The sequence below is a fragment of the Emydura macquarii genome, unplaced genomic scaffold, assembly GCF_026122565.2.
Source record: "Emydura macquarii macquarii isolate MOO-44397 ecotype Brisbane River unplaced genomic scaffold, CSIRO-AGI_Emac_v2 contig_1477, whole genome shotgun sequence".
Lineage (NCBI taxonomy): Eukaryota > Metazoa > Chordata > Testudines > Chelidae > Emydura > Emydura macquarii.
The window spans coordinates 15,639,908-15,666,317 of NW_027131614.1; the positions used below are offsets into that span (position 1 = coordinate 15,639,908).

General features: G+C 37.6%; 1 protein-coding gene across 7 annotated transcripts in view; it reads right to left on the reverse strand.

Annotated features, from left to right (window-relative positions):
* NKAIN3 (sodium/potassium transporting ATPase interacting 3) overlaps positions 1-26,410 on the reverse strand; it is a 463,496-nt gene that overhangs the window by 215,628 nt on the left and 221,458 nt on the right. For 4 of the 7 annotated variants that reach the window (XM_067553700.1, XM_067553697.1, XM_067553698.1 and 1 more), the window contains exon 3: positions 20,550-20,630. In XM_067553700.1, the coding sequence (XP_067409801.1) occupies positions 20,550-20,630 (81 nt within the window). Of the gene's footprint in view, positions 1-4,916; positions 5,101-6,162; positions 6,329-20,549; positions 20,631-21,274; positions 21,356-22,047; positions 22,155-26,410 lie in introns of those variants that run through there. The other 3 variants (XM_067553701.1, XM_067553703.1, XM_067553704.1) reach the window with 3 other exon arrangements.

The window sequence follows — 26,410 nt, forward strand, 5'->3', positions numbered from 1 at the left end:
AGCCTTATGGGGTCCTCTTCCATGACCAAGTCTCCTATGTGCTGCCATTTTTATTAATTATTTGTATAAACATTATGTTGTGGCTTTAAACCACCCCCCAGATTGGGGAATGTTCCTAGAGGCATCATGGGGCTGAAGAGTGTCCCCTTCTGATATATGATGTAGAGAACCAAAGAGATATAATTAGGCTTGGCAGAATTCAGTTTTTATATATATATAAATTTTGATGGATAATTTTAATGTTTATTTTTAAGCTTTTAAAAAAAATTCTTATCAATTTAAATGTTCACAGTTGTGAGAAATTATGGAGAGCAGACAATAATTATTTAATTACTATTACACTATCAGACTAGGTCTGAATAGAGACTGGGAGTGGCTAGCCCACTACAAAAAATAACATTCCCTCTTTTGACATTCACACCTTCTCATCAACTGCTGTGAATGGCCTCATCCACCCTGATTGAATTTACCTCGTTAACACTTGCCCCCCTCACTGTGATGTAACTCACCCATCCTAGCATGTGTACATATATCCCTACCAAACTGAAGTTTCCACATCATGCATCCGACGAAGTGGGTTTCTGCCCACGAAAGCTTATGCCCAAATACATTTGTTAGTCTTTAAGGTGCCACAGGGCTCTTGCTGTTTTATTTAATTACTGTAGATCAGGGGTAATCAATTATTTTTTGTCAAGGTGCAAGATCCGGACCCCAGAGAAACATTTTTCACACTGCAATAACAATAATGATAATAAATAAATAAAAAGATTTTGTGGTCCATTCAAAAGCATCTGGTGGTCTGGATTTGGCCTGCAGTCCACCTATTGACTACCCTGCCATAGATGTTGAGATTTAAAAAGTGAAAGCTATCGCAATGACACGCCTGGTCCAGCTCCACCAACACCAACATTACAATACATTTTACGCACACTGACATGGGACTCCAATAAATTCTCAAGCAGCATTTTTTTTACTTTGCCTACCTGTATGTGTTGATTATTGTTGGAAATATTTTTGTCGGTTTGTGTGTGTACAGAGAAATCCATATATACCAAAAACAATGAGAGTTCTGTAGCACTTTAAAGACTAACACGAAAGCTTATGCCTGCTGAAATTAAATTTGTTAGTCTTTAAAGTGCTACAGAACTCTCATTGTTTTTGCTGTATACAGACTAACACAGCTACCCCTCTGGAACTCCATATTTACCGAGGTTTTCTGATAAAAATCTTATCCTTCCAAGCCAAGGCATAATATACTATTATCAAACCACTACAATAGCCACTAAACAGGGGCCTGACTAATCTTTGATACATTCAGTTTCAGAATACAGCATGGGCTCCTCTCCGTGCCAGGCCGAGCCCAGCTGGCTGGTGTGAAGGTGGGTGCAGTGTCCATTTCAAAACACGTAGCACACTTCAGGTCTTCCATGCTGGGAGCAGAACGACAGGAATGATTTTTTTGTTCCCTATGCAGTGGCAACAGGTGGTGGGAAAAGGTCTTTGTTTTCCTCACTGCATTTTGCACCTACACAAGACTAAGTACAAATTAGCCCTTTACCCTCTTTCCAGCCCACATAATAATAGTAATAAAAAAAGCAAAATGCTTCTACTTCTGTTGTATTGGGCTTTCTGTGTGTGTGTGTTTTTAAAGAAATCTTTCTTCTGTCAGCACTTGGAATACAGCCAGCTACTGCATTATAAGAAAGAAATTTTAAAATGCAATTCTTCTTGGCCATAGTTAAAAATGACTCAATGACTTAATGGCTGGGCTATGTTCCAGTACTGATGATGCACTGTACTTAGTTTTACCCCTATAGGTGGCTAATATGGAAAAGGATGCTGCCTGCTATCGCTTAGACAGACTATTAACCATTTCAACTGTTTATGCAACAGTATAAACAAAATGTCAAGGTTGGGAGGCCTAGACCCAGCTGAAGGACTTGTCCAAAATTTAAGAAAATTTAAGGTGTTTTTGATGGAAAATTAGTTTTCTGTTATGTGACATTATAAAAGTGTCTCCCTTCTGTGGAAAATTTGGAATTTTTATTGAAAACACAAACACCAGAAATGCCACTTTTCAGCCAAAAAATGAAATGTTTTCACCAAACTCTTGATTCAGAAGTGGCACCACAGTGCCCCATGGGACTTGTTGTTCAGCTGCCTCCTAAGCCCTTTCTCCTCGATGGACTCAGATAGACGTAATCGTCCATGGGTTCCCAGGATGCTAGTACAACTTTGTGAATAATAACTTTTTTGGTTAGCTGGCTGAAATGAAAAACTGAAGAAAGGAATTGTTTCAAATTGACTTAAAATGAACAAAAATATTCAAGTGAAATTAAATGTTTCATTTGACCAGAAACAAAATGTTTCATTTTGGGTCATTTTAAAACACGTTTTTTAAATTAAAAACAAAGGAAATTTTAAAACAACATAGTAGTAGTTGTGGTGGCCTCTTTTTGCCCCAAATCCCAGTGGTCAGAGCACTCATCCAGGATGTGAGAGACCCAGGTAAGTCGCCATGTGTATGATTCAGCTGAAGAAATTTGGTCTCCCACCTCTCAGCTGAGTGTTCTAACCACTGGGCTATGGAATATTCTGATGCAGGTCTCCCACAATCTGTCCTGTTGAAGCTGTTCCATTTTGTATAAATACTTAAATATTCTTTGAGCCAGAGAGAGAATAACTCTGTAGCATGGTGATCAGGACACTCTTCTTAATGGCAAGACAACTGGGTAACAGCCCCACTCCAATGAATATCTAATTATTTATATGAAGCTGGAACAGCTTCAGCAGGACAGATTAAGAGATACCCACCCCAGAATACCCTACAGTGCAATTGTTAGAGCACTCTCCTGGGAAGAGTGTAATCCAAGTTCAAGTCCCTGAACTAAATCAGGGAGAAGGAGGACTTGAACGTGGCTCTCCCAAATCCTTGAAGAATGCTATAGACTCTGGGCTATTGAGTAAAAAGGCAGTACCTCCTTGTCTGGTCATTTTGTGAATGGCACCTAAATCCCCTTGTGAATCTATCCGGGGGGAGAGGGTGGTGGGGGCGGCACTGAAACTATTCCGTGACTGTATTTCTCACTGTGACTCAATAAGCACAGAGATTGTGGTGCACCACGGGAGATGTAAGGAGTTAAGCTCATAAAGGAGAATGAGGACATGATGTGTCCAACTTACAATTTTCATGAGGCACCACAGCAGAGTTTCTAAATAGAAACTTTCAGATTTTGATTGAAGATTCAGCCAACAAAGTTGAAATTATCCGTGAACAGACACCCCATTTTATGACCATCTCTATCCAGCAGCTTTTTTTGGGTCCCAGATATGTGCTCACTCGTTATGCTGTCCCTGTGCTCAGCCTATCTCCAGCACAGTGAATGAGCTATTCTGGAAATACTCTATCAGCCAGCCTTATTGAGAACAATGCTATTTCTAGAAATGCTGACTTGATACAACAGGGGATGGACAAACCCACTGATAACTGGCAGGAGGGCAACATAACAGAGATCACAAAAGGAGTGGAAACAGGGGCAGAGTAGAAATTTTTAACAAAATATACTTAACTTCCTTTGACCACCTCTACAAAAAGCTCTTTCAGACTGCGCTAGATGAACACTAGTGTCCCATGGAGCTTTGTATCTTTATATCTTAAAGTATTTCCATAGTATAAATATTATGATGCAAAACTCACCAAAATCACATCTAAGTGCTATTTACACAAAATTTCAGGGAACACAATCCACATGAAATGTCATCAGTATTAATAATAAGGTAAAAGTAATTTTCTATGCAACACCTGTCTCTGAGTCCTTCTTTTGATTTTTGTGGTGGTTTACATTTTCTTATTTTTTTTAAATAAATCTCTCTACTGCTGCTGTGGAAAGATCCACACAATCAAAAGAGAAAAGAGACCATGCAGAAGAAAGCTGAAGCTCACTATGCACAAAATGCTGTCTAATGTTCTAATTAAAGGAAACATTGCTCCCTCATTTCCTTCAGTTATACTATCTTAAGTCTAATTTGTAACAACAATAGTAAAAAAAAAAAAAATTCCAGACAGAACTGTGATTTTTAAATTGATGTTTTTCCCTTAAGTCAAATGATAAATGGTTCCTGAGCTGAGAACATGTTTATTCCTAACTTAAGTACAACAATTTAAATGATAATTGACTTTGCAAAGGGAAAACAGATATTGTCTTCACTGTACTTGTGATAACAGTACTGGAGAAAAAAAAGATCTGATATCAAACCTTACCACTCAATACTAGTCTAATTGCCAGGCCAGTTATGCTACTACAAGTCTTCAAATCAGCACTATTAATTAAGAATAAGAAAGAGGAAGTAAATGGCCTGGAAAGTGACTTATCTGCTTTCTGGCCCACAAATGAGCACTTACATTCTCTTCTTAATCAATACCAGGAAACTAGTTGGAATTAATGCCAAACCTTGCAGTATATACTGTGCCAGTCCTACCTACATTCTCCTTTAATTTGCCTGACCTTTTAAGTTTTGATGTATTTTGTGGTTCTAGAATGACTAACTGGCACCTTTCATTACTTTAATCGTTGACCGAAAATGTATAAAAATGTCAGCATTACCAAGACAGTATTATTAACATCCTCCCTTACTACCGAACAATGTCAGTGGTTTGAAGGCTGTGAAATTAACAAACTTTAAGAGTTCTGAGATACAAATGGAGAAAATTAAAATGATATTTTTCAATCTTTTCCTATAGTAGTGATAATAATACTGATGCCCAATATGGTCTTAGGAAGGACTTTTGGTATTCTGTAGACCATTGTGTGGTATAAGGCCAGGCATAATAGGTCTGAAAAATGCAGTAAGCAGTAAAGCCATTAAGTTTAGATGCATCAGATTAAGTTTAGATGCATGGATAATGAAAGTAATATTTAAAGCTTTATTATTTAAAATATAGAATCACCAATTTGAATCAGAATCAGAAATTAGAATGTTACAATTGAAAATATTCTTCCACCAAGAGGGCCTCTGTAAAACCAGTTTAAGTCCAGTGCTGCAATGAGCAACTTGTAGGCACAGAGGTCCTCCATACAGAGCTCATTGTAGGATCAGGGTCTAAAAAGCAAGAGACCAATGCAACGATTACTATATTAATATAATCTTAAAGTTCAGCTTTAAAATCTCAAACTGATTTGGATAAAATAAGAACTGACTCAGACATTCTCCCAAAACTGGAACTAAAACTAAACCAAAATGTTTTTCAGGCTTGAAAACCTCTATTTCAAACCTTTTTGCTTTCAGCATTTTCCTGTCATGCCTGTCTGCTCTTCTAGTATTAGCAGAAATATGAACCAAAATAATCAAAGCACCAAAAGAAAGGTTGTTTTTTATGAGACCTCCAATCAAATTTCTAGGCCAAAACAGTTCAGATACTTTGGGAGTAAGTTTCAAATAAGTAAACCAACCGTTGGATGCTTACCCAAGCTTGGTTATATCCATATAGTCTATTTTCATACTACAAATGCCAGGAAATTCTCATTTTCATTCTGTGCTGTTGTGACATACATTATAGGCCTTATGCTAGCCCCACTGAAGTTATGGAAAGATTTATATTGACTTCAGTGAGCTTTGGAGCAGATCATAAAACAAGAACTTCTATTTATGTGACCACATATCACTCAACACATTCTATTTGGTAAATAGTTTACAGGTATGGGTTAGAGGCAAAATTTCAAACCTGGGTGTTTAAAGGTAGACACCTAAATAAAAGAGGCCTAATTTTCTGAGGCTTGGGAAATTGTCAATGCCTGTTAATGTCTACAGGGACTATTGGCAACCTGCAAAATTAGGCCACTCTTTTTTTAAAAAAAGTTTTTAAATATGGGTTTAGGTGTCTAACTTTCAGCACCCAAATTTGAATATTTTGACGTAATTTATGATTTTATGAGCATTAAGTTCCTTAATACAAAACTTCCACAGTATTTTCTAGTAATCTCCCCGAACACTGAATTAGGTTTCTTGCACAGTGCAATGATAGATTTTTGGCATAGTGTGATGTTATTTTCCCTGTGCAGGTAAAATAAAGTGCAGGAATGGCTGGGGTAGCTAATGTAAAAAAAACATGCTATGAGATAGAAAGGGGCTCCAAAGGGCAGTGCAAAGGGGCAGTCTCCTTACAGGGTTGGTTGTTTCGCTGGAATCTATGGGGTGCAGAGATCATTAGTCCTAGCCCTTCTATGATTCCACAAGACAGTCCCAACCGAGAGAAGTGTTCATCAGGAACTCTTTCAGTGCACTCTCTCGTATCATAGTGTACAAAGGATATTGAAGACGCAGGAAAGTTCTGTTCAAGGGGTTAAACACAGTAAGTCAAAGTCACAGCATCCTATCCAATCTTCAACTGCACACAATGAATAATCATATCCTCCCCAATCCTCAAGTGAGGTGAATACAGCCACTACATCCTCCCCAATCTTCAAGTGCACACTATCCCTATCTGTTATCCAATCCTCCAGAGCATACAATCTCTGCCTTCTATCCCATACTTATAGCAGAATACACAGGTCTTCATATCACTCTCAAAGACAACATCTTCATCTCAACATGAAACCAACAGCCCAGCCCAGCACATGACAATTTATTTAATACATATAAATTACGCTGCCTCCACAACTTTTCATAGAAGATTCTGTCAATTTCAAACCTGTGATATTAGGAGTATGCCTTCATTTTTCTTATCAAATCCTTATCCTTATTGTTCATCAAAAACTTTTTTCATTTTGATAGAATCCCAATGACCTATGCCTGTCAAAAACTCATAATCAATAGATGTCAAAAGTGACTATCAAATTTTAAATACTTGGTGTTTGTTGTCTTTGCAAAACACACCTAACCACAAATCCATAAATAGCAGAAAGCGGTGTTTACAAAGCAGGCTTTTCTGTTGAATCCCTTGTTCCATTACCTCCTTTCATGAGAACAGAGAGAATTTTATTCCCCTCACATTTACTAGGAGCCAAAAATAAATCAACCCCAAGGAAACAGAAAGGCATAACAACAAAAATACACAAATGATCTGTAGTTGAATACTTTAAATATGACAAATATGCATTGGTACACAGAACATCCACAAGTGACAATTGATTTATTAATTACACTGCACCATATTATGGGCCCTCATCTAGTTATTATGAATGATTGTATTCTCATTTTCAGGTTTATTGTTGTTATATTTGAATTAAAAACTGGATGAAACAGTTGAATAGCAAAATGAGTTTGTTTTCCAGGACATTTTTTATTTAATGAATTAACATTTTGGAGGTGGAAGGGTTGAGTTTTTTGAGAAAGATGATAAATGTATATAGAAGGTGAAAATTTCTCCCCAAAGAGCTAACAGGATAGAATACATTTATAAACAGAATGAGTTGAAATGAATCATCAGTTGTGTCATGCTTTGTCATGATGCTTCAATCCATGTCCACACTAATTTTTAAACAATATGTTTACATCTGAAGTGTGGGGAGCAGGCAGTGTGAGCAGAAGCAGGAGCTCTCGTGGTTTCTTTGTTTTTGCTGTAGTGGCTTTGGGTGTTCAGTGTCCCTTTCAAGGCATTTTGTTTGTAAAATGTCAGGAAGCCAAGATGAAAACTCTGAGGTATTCACCTTGTATTTGGTCAATGGCATATCATCAGTAAACAGCCCAGGAAGGATTGCAGTTGACTACCTGGAGGAATTGTTAAAATAGGGTGTAATTGTTTGTAGGGGGTATAGAGTTTAATACTAAATTTGAAACTTGAATTTCATGATATAAATTGTTTTTTTCCAGGTCCAACCTTAAACATAGAGCTATTATGTTACTACTACTACTACTTTGTGTATACATAGTGCCTTTCATCCAAGGATCTCTCACACTTTGGAAACGTTAGTACATGAAATCTCTCATATGGGAGGCTTGGAAAATGCCTTCACTTTAGATTATGGCCATCAAAAATCCTTGATTAGGGAATGCCATGTAGATAATGAAACATGACATTACACAGAGTATTTTCATAGATCAAGGATGTTGTATATATCATAGCAAAGAAAGAATTCTCTCTAAAGAAACAAATTCTGTGCTGATTTACACCCTGTGCAATGCCACTGAAGTCAGTTTAATTTGAGACAAGAAGTTATAACAGAGTTCATTAAAAGAGCTTTAACAGCCTTTTATCAGAGATCAGAGGAAACATTATAAAGAAGAGAATATGAGAAAGAGAGAAGGCATTGTATTGCCTCCTCTAATTTCATAGCAGTACTCTTGTTATCAGGTCAGAATCATATAGGCTTGTCAATAATGTACAGTCCAATATCTTTCATGCACTCAGTCTGGCTGGTAAAATAATTATTATTGTTGATCCAATTTGGAGCTGACTTCGACACTTCTGAAAAATCAAAAGCAGAGAAAAGATTTCATAGGCTATTTGGAACTATCTTGTATATTATTGATCTTTCTTATTTATGAAATAACCCAGGTAATGCCAGACTAATGGACTAATATTAATCTCTATTCACTGACCACTTCAGTTTTTGACTACTGTGATGAAGTTGTAGTATTTTCAATCTTAGTCCCTGAAAGCTGAGAGGGGAGTTAAAAATACTAATTTATGAAAGAGCCACCATTTCTCTCCTTTTTTGAGAAAAAATGAGGGTCAGAGAAGATCAACACAAACCATCAAATATGAAAGCTGAAACTGGCCTGGAACAGACTGATTTAAAACAAAAGATGAAAAATCAATCCCGGAGCAGCTTGAGGTCAGAGTTTACTCTTGCTTTGCTTATTTCAGCGCTTAACCACAACACACCATTTATGTAGACATACTGCAGTCATCCTGGGAGATTGCATAACTCAAATTAGCATATAGCTGGGTGACTCCATTTAGTTTCAGTCCAGTCACAAGATCTCATGACAGAAATTTTGCACATTATAATTAAAATAACGGCGTGTGGCACATAAAGTTGTTGCATGATCTTGTGGAGAACCTTGTATACCAAGGTACAGCAGTTAAAGAATATTGGTTTGACAATAAATCCATGTGTAAAGAAACTTAAGTGACAGCATCTAGCAAAGCATGACAAAATGCCTTTTGTGTGTTTAACTGTCTGAAAGATCCTTGATGGATACGGTATTTGGATCATCTTGATGAGTGGGACTCAGTCACAAACCAAAGATCCATATTAAAATAAAGAGTGTGAAGGCAGGTTTTTCTCTCTAAAGATTTCTATTTTGTGTAGATCAGGGGTTAGGGACTTTATCCTAGAGGTCTAGTGGCTAACTTGTCAGTTAAAGGGAGAAAAATTAGGAAGAAAGGCTCCCTTAGTAAAAGTAATTTAGGTCCCACTTCACCAAGGTACTTAAGCACATGCCTGAATTGAAGCATGTGAGTAGTCTAATTAGTTAGATTAGTTAGACTAATTAGTTACTCTAATTAGTTAGAGTAGTCTAATTAATTAATTGCTGAAAGGGGGCCTTTAGATATTTTCTATTTTTTATTGAATACTTTTAAAACCTAAATGTAATGAAACATTCCACTGGCTGCTAATCACCTCACCATGTTTCTATTGGTCTTGTATGCTCCACCTTAAAGGAACTGTGTTCAATGTTCAAGCATAAGAAAAGAGAGAGCCAAGAAGACAATGCGACATTCAGGCTTTACTCTCTCTTATCAAGCTTTTCCTGAAAGTAGAGTTCTCTAAGTTCCTGTACATAAGCATACTGCAGCACCCCCATTAGGAAAGCTATTTATTGTAACAAACAGGGTGGGTTCAGACTGCAACAGTCAGTGCAAAATAGGGAGAGATTTGTAGTAAAACTATAACAGCAAACCCTACAAGACAAATATTTGATAAAGAAGAGCTTAAAGTTGTCTTTTCTAACTTCAGGGAACTCTGGATCAAACCCAATGATATTTAGTTTGTACCATTGAAAATAAAATCTAGCCTGACACCTAGTCCACAAAAGAAGGAGAATATTCTGGGCACTTGAATACATTAAAATATTATCTGAAAGTAGTATGCAACTGTTTTTTTAAGACATGGAATCTGAGTAGGGTCTATTGGATATTGAAAATTAGCTCTGGAGAGCATTAGGATATGAGTTATCCAGATAATTTCAGGCCTGAATCCATCTTCATTTATGAATGTCAGTAGAGAGAGAATACAGACACAGAGGGTGAATTCTGCTGTCATTTATATTGGATCTACTTCACCGATGTCATATGAAAAGTATCTGACAGAACTGAATTCAGTGGGTTGCACTGATGTAATATCCTGGTCCAGCACAGTATCTATATATATATAAACTAATCCTTTGACTGCCAGATGCTGATGCTGGGACTGGACCATTGGGGATGGATCACTTGATGACTGCCCTCTTCTTTCATTCCCTTTGAAGTATCTGGCACTGGCAACTCTCAGAAGACAGGACATTGGGCTAGATGGACCATTGGCCTGACCTATTATGGCCATTCTCATGTTGTAAGCATTAGCTGTAGGGACTGGATGAAATGATGAAGCTGATGCATATTGATGTGGTGCCAGACATCTGAAGCATTTATAATCAGAATTTCTGACATATCTCAGCAGAATGAAAGTATTTCAGAAATATATTACTATGTTTATGAGATGTAAAATGTCAGCACAGTATCATATGCCACTACAGCACATGAATGTCTAAAAAGATCATGTATAATTTCCCTTGAAAATGCTAATTTGAATGCATACATACGCTAGTTCCAGTAAGAGGTCTACGTGCTGTGCTGTCCCAGAGTAGAAATATAACTTTACCTCAGTTAAATGGAGTCCTTCACTAAACTTTATAACCCCATTTCAAACTCTAGTTGTCAGCTAACAGCTTTTCAGAATGACAGTTTAAATCAAGAAAATGTCACACATGTTTAGTAACAGGTCTAATCTTTTCTGTAAATTGCTGCATGTAGTTTTCAAAAACACAATAAATTGCTGGCAATTGACAATGTGTCTCACTGCAAGGATAACTTGACTTTTGCACATTTAACAAAACAGTCTTAAATTATTCATACATATCATTCAATGTTTAGGCAAGTCTTGGAGTCACTGATTTCTGCAGTCCGCCTTTTATATTAGACTAAAATATCTCTTTTCCTTGACATTTTCTTCTTCACAAATGTAGGATTGATACTGTATCCAGTAAGCAAAGATCCATAACACACTTCAGGATTCACTCTTCATTCATAAGATGGCAACTACACAACCAGCAATTATAAGCAACAGCATAGGTTGTCTTTTGTTTAAAGAAAGGTATTCTGAAGTTTAAGAAACCTTTATGCAACAGGTATAGCACCTCAGGGCCCTATCCAACAGAGTGGATACTTCATCTTCCAGGGTGCATTAGCACCAATGACCTAACTTAAAACACGATGAAATTGATGGAAAGACTCCGATTCACTTCAATAAACTTTGGATCAGGAAACAAGAGGCCAAAAATGGGAGCAAATAAGACAAATACCAACAAAGTTAGCTATGCCACTCCAGCAAAAGAGAAGGGCCAAAGGGCATTGATTTATGCATAAAAATAAAAGTATCCAGATGTTGAGGACAACAGGGTGGGGTCTCTCCTGTCCTGGTCACTGAATGGGATTGTGTGGTGGGGTCCATCCTTCACTGACGGTTGGAGGTCCCATGGATTTCATTGTTCTGGATGTGGAAGGATAGAGTGGGAGAGGTCTCGAATGATGAGAGGATTCTCTCTTCCTCCTCCATTCTCTGCTTGCTTTGGGAATGGTGGGGGAGGGGCAAGGAGCAGGGTGAGAAAAATTGCCTCTTCCTTTGATTTATATGCCACACTGAGTTCCCTTTCAGCACTATGGAGAGTTCCATTTCAGCCTATGAGGGTTCTTTAAGACAATTCTAGGTGAAGTCTATTACCTCATCCCTGAGGTGGCTTAGGCTACAACATAAATCTCAAGTTGGCTTTACATCATTGCAACTAAGGGCTTCTGCTCCCTCAGAAGAGGGAACAATTTTTGTGATTGTGGAGTTAGGCAGGCAGTGAATCATCTCTGTAGGTGTTTCAGCTGTGAAAGCCATTTTGGCCTTTGTAGGATCCACCTAGATGATCAAGAAACCGACCAACTGCTGTCTACCACCAAAGAGGTAGCTGGCTGACTGGCTATGAGTAGAAGATGAGTGAATTGTCATTCAAATTCTCCTCAAAACAGCACCCCATCATTTTTAGCCAAAGAAGATTAATTTATTTGGAACTCAAGCTTCTAACTACATGTTGAACTTACACTGCTAGATCCTCAGCAACTGTGAATGAGCTGAGCTTCATTAACTTCAGTGGAGCTATGTCAAATGATATCTGCTCAGGATCAAGAATGTTTAAAATCCACAAAATAAATTCCTAGTTCCACAGGTTGACTGTGCATTGCATGAAGAAATACTTTCTTATGTTTGTTTTAAACCTGCTATTTATTAATTTCATTGGATGACCCTTGTTTTTGTGTTATGTGAAGGGGCAAATAACACTTCATTATCCACTTTCTCCACACCATTCACAAATTTATACATTTCTATAATATCCCCCCTTAGTCATATTTTTTCCAAGCTGAACAGTCCCAGTCTTTGAAATCTCTCTTTATATGGAAGCTGTTTCATACCCATAATAATTTTTGTTGCCTTTCTCTGTACTTTTTCCAGTTCTAATATATCTTTTTTTGAGATTGTGTGACTATATATATATATATATATATATAGAGAGAGAGAGAGAGAGAGAGAGAGAGAGAGAGAGAGAGAGAGAGAGAGACATTATTAATTGGTCTCCTATGAGTGGCTCTATTTGGAACAAATTTTGTGTGGTTGCATTGGATTGATCATAGCTTAATATATTTAATACTATGGAATGTTTCAGAGATACCTGGGAATGATATGTTAAAACAGGTGATTGATTAATAAAGATTAGTATTAATGTAAATTTCATACTCTAATTCAATTTACCTAATCTAACTTTAATTGTCAGTGGGATTTATAGGGCATTAATCACCAAGGAATGTATGTGCTACATATAACCTATGTAGAATCAATAAAAATAAATAGCAATCTAGCCTACTTTAAGGTTCAGTCAAAAGTTGCTTAGATATTACTGTTCTGAGTATAGAAAAAACAGATACATTTAGAGTAGTAATTTCTAAAGCATTCAGATCTTGGGAGTTGCAAGACATGATGGAAGTTTACTGCAGGCTTTTAATTTTAACATCTGAGCAAAGGAGAGGACTAAGGATTCTCTGTCATTGGAAATGTTCCATCAACCTTGGGTTCCAGTTCAGCTAGCTACATAAGCACACGTGTGATGGGGAGTGTACCCCACACAGGCCCTGGAGGAGTTAATGTAGGCCAGAGAGGGCAATTAACCTGCTAGTGAGAAAAAAAGCCAGGCTCAACTAATGAAGAAACCCAGCTGGGGCGGGGCTGGGTGGTGATCATAAAGCCAGGAAATTTGTAGCAGAAAGAGGCTGTGAGGAAAGAATCTCTCTAGTGGAATAGAAGAGGCGGGAAGCAGTAAAGCGTCTCAGAGAGTAGATAAAATAGGAAATTCTGTTTTTGCACCATCTGGAATGTATTCCTAATTAAGCTCTTCATCAATGTGATTGTATCCACTAAACACACTAATTAACATCAGATTGACATCTTCCGCAGTCCAAGTGGCATTTACTGGTGTCCTGTTTGTTCCACATGATGTTTTTCCAGAATGACCTTATATTCAACTTGTACCACCCAGGGTTCAACTAGTTGCATGTTTAACTCTCTTTCAAAGATAGAACAAATATTTCATTATAACTTAAATGACACTGTCATTTCACTGAAGTTCTGCAAAGTGGATCGTAATAGATCAAATATATTTGAGTAGTCATCTGATTATGCAACTTAACATAAAAAATACCAAAATAAAACCAAATCACAGTTTCTTCTATTGGAATAAAAGCATCTGAGCATGACTCATCATTGTATTACTTGAATTTTAGTGATGTAACTCCATTGACATCAGTGTGGTCACACTGGTGTGAAGCTGGTGTATATTTCCTAGTAGAATAGAATTCTTCTACCCTACAATTATCTGTTATTTTTAAGAGAGCATGAGTTAAGTATTTCCTTTCAATGTACTTTACAGGTAACACTGATTTTACCGCCATTCTGAAGTTAGTAGCATAAATTGTATTTATTCTTTTTTTGTGTTGAATAATGTAAATTACATATTAAAAAAGACAATATACTTTTGCACAGCTACAATTACAAACCCACAATCCTTTGCTAATATTAGCCTAATTTTTGCAGTAACAGTTACTGTACAGTAATCATAAAGGAATGCATGCAGTGTTCCATGTTGATGCATATACTAATGATGTTAACTGAACATTAGAATTACTGTTTAATTACCTTTGAAGGGCATACCATCATTGCATAGAATTTCTGATTAACAGTCCCTACTACCACCCAAGACCAGAGTCATTATTTTGAAGCTCTGAAATGTTTCTGCTTGATGTTCCTAACATAACTTAGCAGTAAATTGGATTCCAGGTTTATTGCCAAAGTAGTTAAAAAATTCAAAAGGTTGGTGTTTGAACAGAACATTAGGGAAAAATACTACATACAATTCACTTAGCATATTATTTCCCTTTATTGTGCAGGAGCAGCAGGAGAAGAAGGGGACAATCTTCATAAAGAAGAGCATGGTAGAACTTTATTTTCTGGGAAATACAGTCTGTTACCTCTGCTGTAGAAACTGGTTCATCTATTATTAAATATGTGGAATAAATAAAGACAACTGCATTTAAATTTCACTTTTTTTCCTTACTAAAATGACTGAGATGAGAGAGAAAACTGCATCAGATAACAGGTGAAAAGAAGACTGGGCCTGATTCTAATCTCATTTATGCTAGTATACCTCCGTTGAGTTCAGTGCTGTTATCGCTGATATAGAAGTAAGGGAATACTCAGGGCTATTATTTGTAATAAAACAAACAATTCAGAAGCACATTTATCCCCTTTGGAACAATAAAGAGTTCCAAAGCTTCCCAGAACAAGCAGGAAAAGGTTCCAGAGTTCCTCAGAACAAGGAAGTGAAAATATTCCTTTTATCCCATCTAATCCATGCAAATTGTGGTTTTATAGTGGATAGATAAGAAAGAGCCAATATTTACCAAATGCTGCAAAAGTACATCCATTTATGACTCTGAGAGACTCAAAAATCAGCATAGTGCTTATAACCACACCAAGCAGCTTAGACATGTGAGATCTGGATTGTGAATAACACAGGATACTGATAGCATCAACTGAAGCAGACAGACCGTGGAAACATAGAAGATGAGTAGATAATGGGTATGCATTTCCAAATCCCAGAAAAGATCCTAATGAAAAGCACTTGATGTGTACACGAAGAAATGTTCAGCAAACTTGGACATGTCTAATAGCAAACACGTACCCTATTATCACTATCATCTCTGAAATGAAGTTCTCATTGGTAGACATGTTGTAAATTGGATTATATTCAATTAAAAATACAACAGAGCAAAAAGAACAAATCATATCCATACCCGACGTATTACCCATTCAGGACTGAATTGTAACAGCAACAGTGCCCCACACCTAGGTGCGTACATCTGAACATCAAATGGCATCCATCTTCATGCATACCTGATCCACTATGTTTGTTGCCTGCACTATATATCAACATGTTTTCCTTATTATAAATGAGTCCTATATTGCATTAATCAATAGTGTATCCCACCATGGAGCCCATATTGGCACCAGTGTCTGTCAGGGCCTCATGTGAATAGCAAAGGTGAAAGTTAAAGCTGCTGTGAGTTCCATGGGTGCAAACCTGGCCCCATTGAAATTAATGGGTGTTTTGCTATTGACTTTAAAAGGGCTAGGATTCTACTTCTTTAACAGATATCATTTTAGGGTTTGTTTGTTTTTATTCACTATTCTTGGGTGACATCTTGGGATTTCACCCTGACCCCAGATTTTTTTTTTATCAAAGCACTGAAGACATTAGCACTACAACATGCCTTCATTATCATTTTTCGTTGCTAAATAACATTTTTTTTTTTGTAAAATTTGCTCCCTTTTGAGATTATTAGATATAATCTGCACCATTATAAAATGTGTGCCATGCACCAGATGGAATAACTGAGCTCCAGACGTAGTTTGGGTTTCATCGGGAATGATCAGTGCATACTCCAATTCACAATGTTTTGGTTAGGAAATAACATTACAGCCCTTTCCTTACAGCTTTTGAAGTAAGATTTAATTAGTTCTCCCTTGGGAATTTAATTTTTATAGTATCTGTAGCTCTTGCAGAGCAGAGTACAGTACTATTTATTATAAAGGCCAGATCCTCAACTGGTGTAAAAAATGTTGTTCCATTGAAATCAATGTAGCTATGTTAATATACAACAGCTGAAGATCTAGCCCATGAATGAATCCACAGCTTTGTCTCTAACCTTCCACGTTGTCACAGAACTATCTGCAAAATTGGAAAGCTTTGATATTTTAAGTTCTTCTTTACCTAAATGTGGGAATAAAAATTAAGGATCAGAGACTAAACTGTCATTTAAGGTAGTTAGAGAAGCAGATTCCTAGAGAATAACAATTATTTACCATGCAAGTGCTTGCTCAGAGATGATTTATATGACAGTCATAGCTGACAGAAAGTTCAACCTTGAAAGCCAACCTAAAAATGAACCCTGAGTGAGACAAAGATCACACTAAATTAGCCATGATGAAGAAAAACATCCATGAATAGGAAGAATAGTATATCAACCTGGGATAGCCGCTTAGATAAAATATATAAAACAGATAGGAAAATCAAAATGTGCTAAACTGAAGCACTCTACACAGAAATGATGGGCACCATGAACAGTCATCTTCAGTTTAACTGCAGCGGAAGGAAGGTCTCCATCAAAGTTGTGTGTCTGGATAGCATGTTACTCAGAGTTGTTATCCCTGCAAGGAAAGTTTGCCACTATACATAGAAGTGGAAAGGGTAGGAAGGAGTAAATGTTTCCATTATTATAAGCTGCTGTCATAAGTAAAAATATCCTCAATAAAGACAAATCCACCAGCAGGACACTGCTAACCAACCAACAAGTGTATTTTCAAAATGGGCACAAAATTCTGGAATGAGCTATAGAGAGGGGATTATTGACTGTGCCTATTAACTGAATGAAATCTTTTTACAAAGTAAAGATGTTTGTGAAACAATAAATTGGTGGCACTGAAGGGCTTGTGTATAATATATAATCCCTGGTCACACCTTTTTAAGGAATTTCTAGTAGATCATAGAATCATAGAAGATGAGGATTGGAAGGGAACTCAGGAGGTGATTTAGTATGACCCCCCTGCTCAAGGCAAGACTAACCCCAATTAAATCATCCCAGCCAGGGCTTTGTCAAGATGGGCCTTGAAAACCTCTGAGAATGGAGATTCCACCACATCCCTAGGTAACCCATTCCAATGCTTCACCATCCTCCTAGTGAAAAAGATTTTCCTAGTATCCAACCTAAACCTCATCTACTGCAACTTGAGAACATTACTCCTTGTTCTTTCATCTGCCACCACTGAGAACAGCCTAGCTCCATCCTCTTTGCAACTCCCCTTCATGTAGTTAAAGACTGCTATAAAATCCACCTTCACTCTTGTCTTCTGCAGACTAAACAAGCCTAGTTCCTACAGCCTCTCCTCATAAGACATGTGCTCCAGCTCCCCTAATCATTTTCATTGACCTCTGCTGGACTCTTTCCAATTTGTCCACATCTTTTCTGTATTGGGAGGCCCAAAACTGGGCACAGTACTCCAGATGTGGCCTCACCAGTGCTGAATAGAGAGGAATAATCACTTCCCTCGATTTGCTGGCAATGCTCCTAATAATGCAGCCCAATATGCTGTTAGCCTTCTTGGCAATAAGGGCATACTGCTGACACTTATCCAGCTTCTTGTCCACTCTGACCCCCAGGTCCTTTTCTGCAGAACTGCTGCCTAACCAGTCGGTCCCCAGTCTGTAGCAGTGCATGGGAGTCTTCCATCCTAAGTGCAGAATTCTGCACTTATTCTTGCTGAATCTCATGAGATTTTTTTTTGGCCCAATCCTCCAATTTTTCTAGGTCACACTGTACCCTCCAGGGTATCTACCACTCCCCCCAGCTTAGTGTCATCTGCAAACTTGCTGAGGGTGCAATCCACTCCATCCTCCAGATCATTAATGAAGATGTTGAACAAAACTGGCCCAGCACTGACCCTTGGGGCACTCCGCTTGTTACCGGCTGCCAGCAAGACATTGAGCTGTTGATCTCTACCCATTAAGCCCGATGTTCTAGCCAGCTTTATATCCATCTTATAGTCCATTCATCCAACCCATACTTCTTTAACTTGTGATAAGAATACTGTGGGAAACCGTATCAAAAGCTTTGCTAAAGTCAAGATATATCACGTCCACCGCTTTCCCACATCCACAGAGCCATCAAAATGATGGATTCCGATATTCTAGTAAGTAAAGTCCAGGAAAATTCTAGCTTCCAACATGAGGTAAATTCTTACTGTGGTTGTTTCTAATGCTCAGGTTTCATGCTTCTCCATTTGGCTTGTTCATGCACAACTATGCAAATAGCTAACCCATTACTGTTGAAAATGGATATTAAAACACACCTCAGTTCCCTGACATAGTGGAAAACCCACACAACTAATGGGTTCAGCAGCTAAAATGTATGTACATGTAGTAAATATTACCAGTGTGTCATTATTGTGGGGTATTACGTGTGATGTCTATATTAATCTAATAGATTCATGGATTTTAAGGGATCAGTATCACCATCTAGCCTGACCTTTTGGGTATCACTGGCTCAGTAACTCCTGCATCAATCTCACAACTCCTGTTTGGGTTATGATATCTCTGTTAGAATGAATGCATATTTGCAGATGGAAGAAAAATAGCTACAGCTTCTAATGTTTTAATGTTAAAGTTTTATCATCAAACAAAGAGAAGCCATCTCTGGATATACTGAAGCAAATTTCAATGGATTTCTTGCTGCATGACTAAATTATGTTTTCTTTGTTATAAAATGGACTTCGCCAGATCATTTGTTCGACAAATACTATGATGACTTTTCCTGATTAATAATAAAGGATCTAAACCACAAATGATCTCATGTTAGCCAATTGAAGTTTGTACTTCTATAAGATAATACAGTGGTGTGAATTCATAGCCATGTACTTAATATTGCCAAGTCTGAGAATGTTAGTATCCAAACTAATTCTAACAATATTTTTCCTTTGTATTAATGGGATATATTATGAAAAAAGTGTTCTATGTCATGTTCATATAAATACAGCAAATAAATTGATGTAGTTGAGTTTGTTATATTAGGATGAAAATCTGAAGATATTGTTCAGAAGTCATTATGGATACAATATGGCTAACTATAATCTATATCAACATCCGTGCTACATAGTATGAATGTAATACATACATTGATGCTTCCAGCAAATACTTCTGCTCTAATCAGGAGTTTGAAAAAGAAATCAGCAAACTAAAGTGCTGAGTACCAAGTAAAGGAAAGCTTGACTCAAAGGTGCTAAAATGTCATCTTTTCTCATGCTATTTTTTTTTTACCAAATTAGCATTTTTACAGTGAGACCAATTTGCTCAACAAGTTGTCACGTTAACCTTCTTAGTTAATCTCTTTAGCTGCTTTCAAAGCAGCCCCAGAACATTCAGACACATTTCATTTACTCATTCAAAGCGTCTGCTAAAGAGATACTGTATGTTTTTTAATAAACAAAATAATCTTAAGACTGCCACTGAATCCATTTTATCAGGTTGTACTTTAGAGCAGTGGTTCTCAACCAGGGATATGCATATCCCCAGGGGTATGCAGAGGTCTTCCAGGAGGGTACATCAACTCATATAGATATTTGTATAATTTTACAACAGGCTACAAAAAAAGCACTAATGAAGTCAGTACAAATGAAAATTTCATACAATGACTTGTTTATACTGCTCTATATACTATACACTGAAATGTAAGTACAATATTTATATTCCAATTGATTTATTTTATAATTATATGGTAAGAATGAGAAAGTAAGCAATTTTTCAGTAATAGTGTGCTGTGACACTTTTCTATTTTTATGTCTGATGTTATAATCAACTAGTTTTTAAAAACTAGTGAATCTTGGGGGTACGCAAGACAAATCTGACTCCTGAAAAGAATACAGTGCTCTGGAAAGCTTGAGAGCCATTGCTTTAGAGAGACACAGCTGTTCAGTTTAATTACATTTACTTATTTCCAACTTATGAATATTTACTACTACAGACAAGTTGATATACTGGAGTTCTAGCTAAAAAAAACAACAACCTTTGAAGCTCAGATTACATGTTAAAAGAACACACTAATTTTTCTCCCGGATCTAGTAATTTAGAACATGCTAGCATTGCCGCTATTGATGTACAATTATTTGCTCCCCCACAACCTTGAAGAATTATAAGGAACCTACCTTAGAAAGCCCGCCTACTTCCAAATAGAAGCAGATAATGAAAACATTCCAGGTGACCCAGAGGGCAGTCCACACCGTATACTAGACAAACAGCCAGATGAAAGCAAAAAGAAAGAAAAATAAAATGTGAAGATGGAAAGGCTTTATACTGAGCAGATCAATATTTTTTAAAAAAATATATCAATAATATATATATATAGTTCTTCTAGGAACCACCAAACAGGGAAAGTCCAGAAACAGAGTTCTTCTGGCTCAAGTCCTCTAAGAACCATAGCAAATTACAAATCCAATATTCTCTTCTACTCTAAATACAAACCAATAAAAGTTAGATTTATTGTTATGGTGTTAGACTACTGATACCAGTTAATTCCAAAGTGCTGACTTGATCACCAGTTTTTATGCATTTGTGACTCGTGTGTATATCATTATTCAGCTCTGTTTCTGGACATCTCAGAATGGTACAGTAATTTAGGTGTGCTATACTCTGCTAAATGTTAAGAGGAAACAAGTATGAAAAAAGCTCCACACTAACAAGAGTCCCCATTAGTCTGATGCATGGATTTGAAGTGTTGTAGCTGTGTTGGTCCGAGGATATTAGAGAAAAAAGGTAGGTGAGTAAGTATCTTTTATTAGACCAACTTCTGTTGGTGAAAGGGACAAGCTTATGAATGTCATGTGGCTCTTGTTCTGGGGCCCAGCCCAATAAAAGATACTTACTCACCTACCTTGTTTCTCTGATATGTGGATGTCATTTGAAATCAGGCAGGTACATTTAAAGCTGAGCTTAGTCTCCATGGAATTTCTTCCTGTGAAAAGTATTTTAACAAGAAGTTATGGTATCTTTTCAACTGAGCGTAACAGGCCTGCTCAATTCTTGTTTTTGTTTTGTGGTTCCTCATATTTCCCAAGAAGTAGACAGCAGAACAAATTCAGCACTGGCATGAATGGGTATAACGCCACTGAAATCAGTGGCACTACACCCACTTACACCATTGTTCAATTTGGCCCTGTGAATTTATTGGTAGCAAGAAACTTAGGCCATGATCCTACAATGAGCCCCAGGGAGATGGACTCCAAAGGTTGCAAGACTCTCCTCTAGGTTCCATTGCACTCCATGCTAGTGCACGGATCTGCTTATATAGTGCACACTGAATGGCTGGGAAATCGATTTGTGCATCATAACGTTTGTATTACTATCCAGAGGCTATTTACAATGGGAATGCACAACTTCCCTATAGGGGATTGTGAAACTTTGCACAATTAGCTATCCAAATGTTCCAGTTCTAAACTATTTATGTATGAAGAGCTAATTGCACAAGAAGCAATGCTGGTGTTACACCCAACTAAACTGTGTAATGAGATGCTGCAAAGGCACTGCCACTTTACATTTACAACGGAGAATTGTACTCTAGCAGCTTTGAGAGTCTAACTTGCAAAGACGAACTCAGGTCTTAATATGCTATTGTTTTGCTTCAATATACTCTCTAAAACCCAATACCTTAATTTCCAATATGCCAGATCCCATTTCTATTCCAAGAGTACTGTCAGTTTGACTCTGTTACACAATTTCCATTATATTTCCTTCTTCTTCTTCCTCCCTAAGGTCTATAATGAAAAGATTCATATGAAGGGGGTTGATCTTTTTCATAGACCCTTGTACTTTGGTGGCTTCTATACACAGAACAGGTTAGTTACTTAAATTTAATTTATTATAATATACAGTACCAAGGTTGCTTGAGGATAACTATTACATAAATGGCAGAGAATTACTGTACAAAGTAAGAGCAACATGCCTGGTCAATCTCCTCTATATTACAGAGAAGATCATTGTACTACCTGAGGCCTGTTTTTAACCTTTTATTTAAACAGCAATAAAATTGATAAAATTACTGTGGTCTATCAGCAGTAAAGGTTTTGGCTTTTTATCATCATTATTTACTTAAATGAGATAGTGTTGTCATTTTCATCACATACAGCCTTTGCATTAACTCACTATAGACTCTTTATCAAAGGCAATAACTGATTGATATGTATGCAATAACCAAGTTGTGATGTGTATCTTAGGTGAACAGTCTTCAGCAAAAAAGAGGACCTAATACTAATGTGCCAGAATTTTACTCAGGTTTAATCATAACTGCTCATAAAAGCAGATTTCAAAATAGGAACCGGAATTCCATTTTTTAAAACCATATTAGAGAACTTCACATGCCTACATGAAAATATCATCTGATATTTAGCAGTATGGAGCAGCTGCTTCATATGTCATGCCAGGACAAATCCTGCTTGCCCTGATCCAGTTCCATGGAAGTCAGTGAGAGTTTTGCACAGTGGGAGCAAAAGCTCCAGTGGGAACTTGCCTAGTGAGGACTGCATATGGTTTGGTCCAGTACTCACACACTGAGATAGGGCTACTGGTGTAGAAGAATAGAGACATAAAGCTGATAGCAACCTGAAGCCCAGATCCTGCAATTCACTGTGCACAGCTGCACCCAACAGAGCCCCTCTGAATTGCAGGATTATGGCCTTATAGTCTGTTTAACACAAGCATGCCTCTATTTGCTGTGTGATTTTTCCAAAGGCTTATAAATTGGGCAAATTTTCACAGACCCATCACTGCCCAATTTCAAGTTCCTGCTCCAAAGTTTGGGGCAACAGAAAAGGCAGCAAGAATTTTCTCACAGGAGTGAAACAATGTATTTTTCCCCTAGCTTCATTCCCAGAAATGGCAAAAATGTGTTGACTGAAATTCCCCAAATAAATTGAGCCTGAGGCAGACGCTGAGCCTGGACAATTTCATCCCAAATAGTTAATGTTTGGCAAAATTATGAGCAACTGAAAACAGGGTCTTATAACGGGAAGCATCAGGCAACCTTAATAATAGGCCACTCACTCTGTGTGAAATATTTCATGATGGAGACTCGCTTGTTTAAATTTGTTTCTTTGTCTCTTTTGAAATTCTGTTTAGATATGTATGTATTTCTCAATATTTATATCAATTCTGTCTTGTCCCTATGTAATAAATATGTACAAATTAATATAATAATCACATTTATATAGCTCCTTTCATTCTGAGGGTTCTCAAAGCATTTTGCATATTTAAACTGATTCAGAAATTACATTTCCTCCCCCCAGTGAATTGCAGCCATTTTTTGGAATAAAACATGGCAACTTTTCATAATGCACATTGCCAGTAAATAGTTTAGGACAAAAAAGTGTGCAACTGAAGGGTAGGGAAAATGGATGTTCCTGAATTTGTATTTGGCTAGGATACTGAGATTAATAATTTAGCTTTTATGAAAAATGGGCATAAGTAGCCAGGACCTCAATTTTATATCCCATCTGAAATACATTACAGTGTCCATGACACTAGAAGCAGCATATTGTCTCAGTGCTAATTCAAGGGAAGAGAGGCAACTACTGAGTCACACATCTAGGTGTACCCTGGAGGTATCGCAAGTATTGACAAAGCCCATTCAACTTAATTTATGAGAGATGAACAGGAATCTCAGAACAAGGAAATATGATGGAAGATGAATACTGTCAGCACTGGATTTACCAAATTATTATAATCACAATGTAGCTTTGAATACCTAAATACATGTTTTTGAAGCTGTAATGTTCTATGTGGAATGACTTTTCCTTGATCAACATATATGGCATTTCTATGTGTCTTAATTTCTTTCTGTTTTAAATCTAACTCTGTTTAAGTGCTTATACTGCACACATCATCAAGCTACAATAGCACTTTATATATCATATTATTTAATGGAGTAAAATTAAGCTAGGCAAATATTAGATCCCCTCCCAGTTTAGGTTAAAGTGTCTTATTTTCACATCTCATTGTGCAATAATACATTTATGCTTAGCTGGGCCAGATTTGCACTGTCTTAACCATAGAACTCATCATACTGAATGCTTTTGAAGTTCAGCACAGTGCAAGAAAAAAACTTTTAAGTATTCTTTTAGCATTATTAATCGATTCTAGCAGCTTAGAAATATTGCTAGCTATGGGGAGTTCTGTGAAGAAAGGAAAAGAATGTGTAGAGAAAAGGACTATGTTGTAACTTCAGAGCTGTGTGATTAGTATGTTACATTGTGGTTTAGAATTCAAATTTAGTTCTTCTTTGTTCTTTGCAAATGAATATTTGTATAAATTTTAAAATGAGTGAATATAAGAAACTTATGAACCGGGGTTTCATTTTGATGTCCCCTGGAAACTTTGGTCTGATTAATCTCATCCACAAAGTTTTCAAGTGTCATGAATATTATATCTGCTAATTGACAGGGAGGATTATTCTATGAAATTTATTTAAATTAGAAGTTAATACAAAAAAGTGTTAAAGTGGAACTGTTTGACTTAAAATAAGCAGTATATTCAGAGTTAAGGCTGTCATTCCATTCCATCCTTCTCTCACCATGTGTTGTGGCTAGGTTGCACTAAGGGTCTCAGACCTTGGCAGGACACTGCATAGAAATGATGGCTGGACATGACTTCTTCCATCCTTGAAGCCCATGGGATTGTGCCTTTTCTTGCTGGATGCAGCCTTGTCCACAGTGATCATGCTTTCATCATCTTAAGGCAGTATTTCCCAAATGTTTTCACGTCGTGACCCCCTTTGCACTCACCTCTGTTACTACAATCCCCTGGTACTTAATATTCAGGTTGGCTTTGCACAAATGAACCCTCCTTTTTCATAGTCTACTTTGAAAACTATGGGTGGGCAGATTAACTAATGTACACTCATTGCACTTGCACAGGGCCCCCATTTGGGTGGGTCCCTCCGGACACCAGACCAAAAAAAAAGGAAGGGAAAACTAGGGCCTGGAGACCACATCCAGCCCACCAGAACATTTTATTTGGCCTGCCACCTCATGTGCTGGAAGGGTGGGATTCCCCCTGGAAGGGTAGGATTTGGGCGGGATTCATCCCCTTCACTTCCTGATCTGACCGCGCTTGTTCCTGCATCCTCCTTGTGGAGCCTGTGACCTGGCGCTCGTCGGAGAAGGCGTGCTGCCACTGATGCTGTGAGAGTGCTCTGTTGTTCCACTTGCAGCTGGTGCTGCCTAGCTGCCCCAGCGCTGCTTGCTTAGAAGCTTGCTCACACTTTCTTTTTTTTTCCTCCACATCTGGTGACCACCTCGCACCCTTTTGCAACCCACGGTTTGGGAACCGCTGCCTTCCAGACAATAGTGCACTTGCTGCCACATGTGTTAGCTGGGCCCACTCTGAAGGGTGCCCAGAAGCAGCATGTAACGTCCTGTTTGCCAAATCAGCAAGACGACACCATGATTATTAATACGTTTAACTCTGCTTTGGGGCCAGTTGAATTCAAGGTCCATTTCAGGATTCTGGTCCTTATGGTCAAAGACCTGAAAGACCTGAGGCCTGGGTACTGTAGTAATAACTGGGCCTCCCAATTTACCCTAATTGTGAGCTCAAGTGTGAAAAGTGAGTGTCAGTTCACGACACAGTAATCTATAACAATAAATGGGAATGGGAAAAGATGCAAAAGTAAGACAGAAAGATTGAATTAGTCCAAACAAAAAGGCCTGCTGAAATAACTCAAAGATTGCGTTAAGATCATGCGTGGTGAACAAGAAAAGTGTGGAAATGAAAAATCAATGAACCAAAACTGGTGTGTCAGAAACTGGATCTACTTGGTGGACCAAAGAATGAGGGGACAGGCTATTTTGCCAACCGCTCCCTTTCTGAGTTTTTTAAAGACAGACTTTGTGGAGAAAATCTGGCTACTGGAGTGAGTTTCACTATCATGAATGCCACCCTCACAATCTCCTCAGACCACAGGCCTTCATTATCTTGGTCCTGAGAGATGTCCTGACCAGCATGGGCCACACCGAGG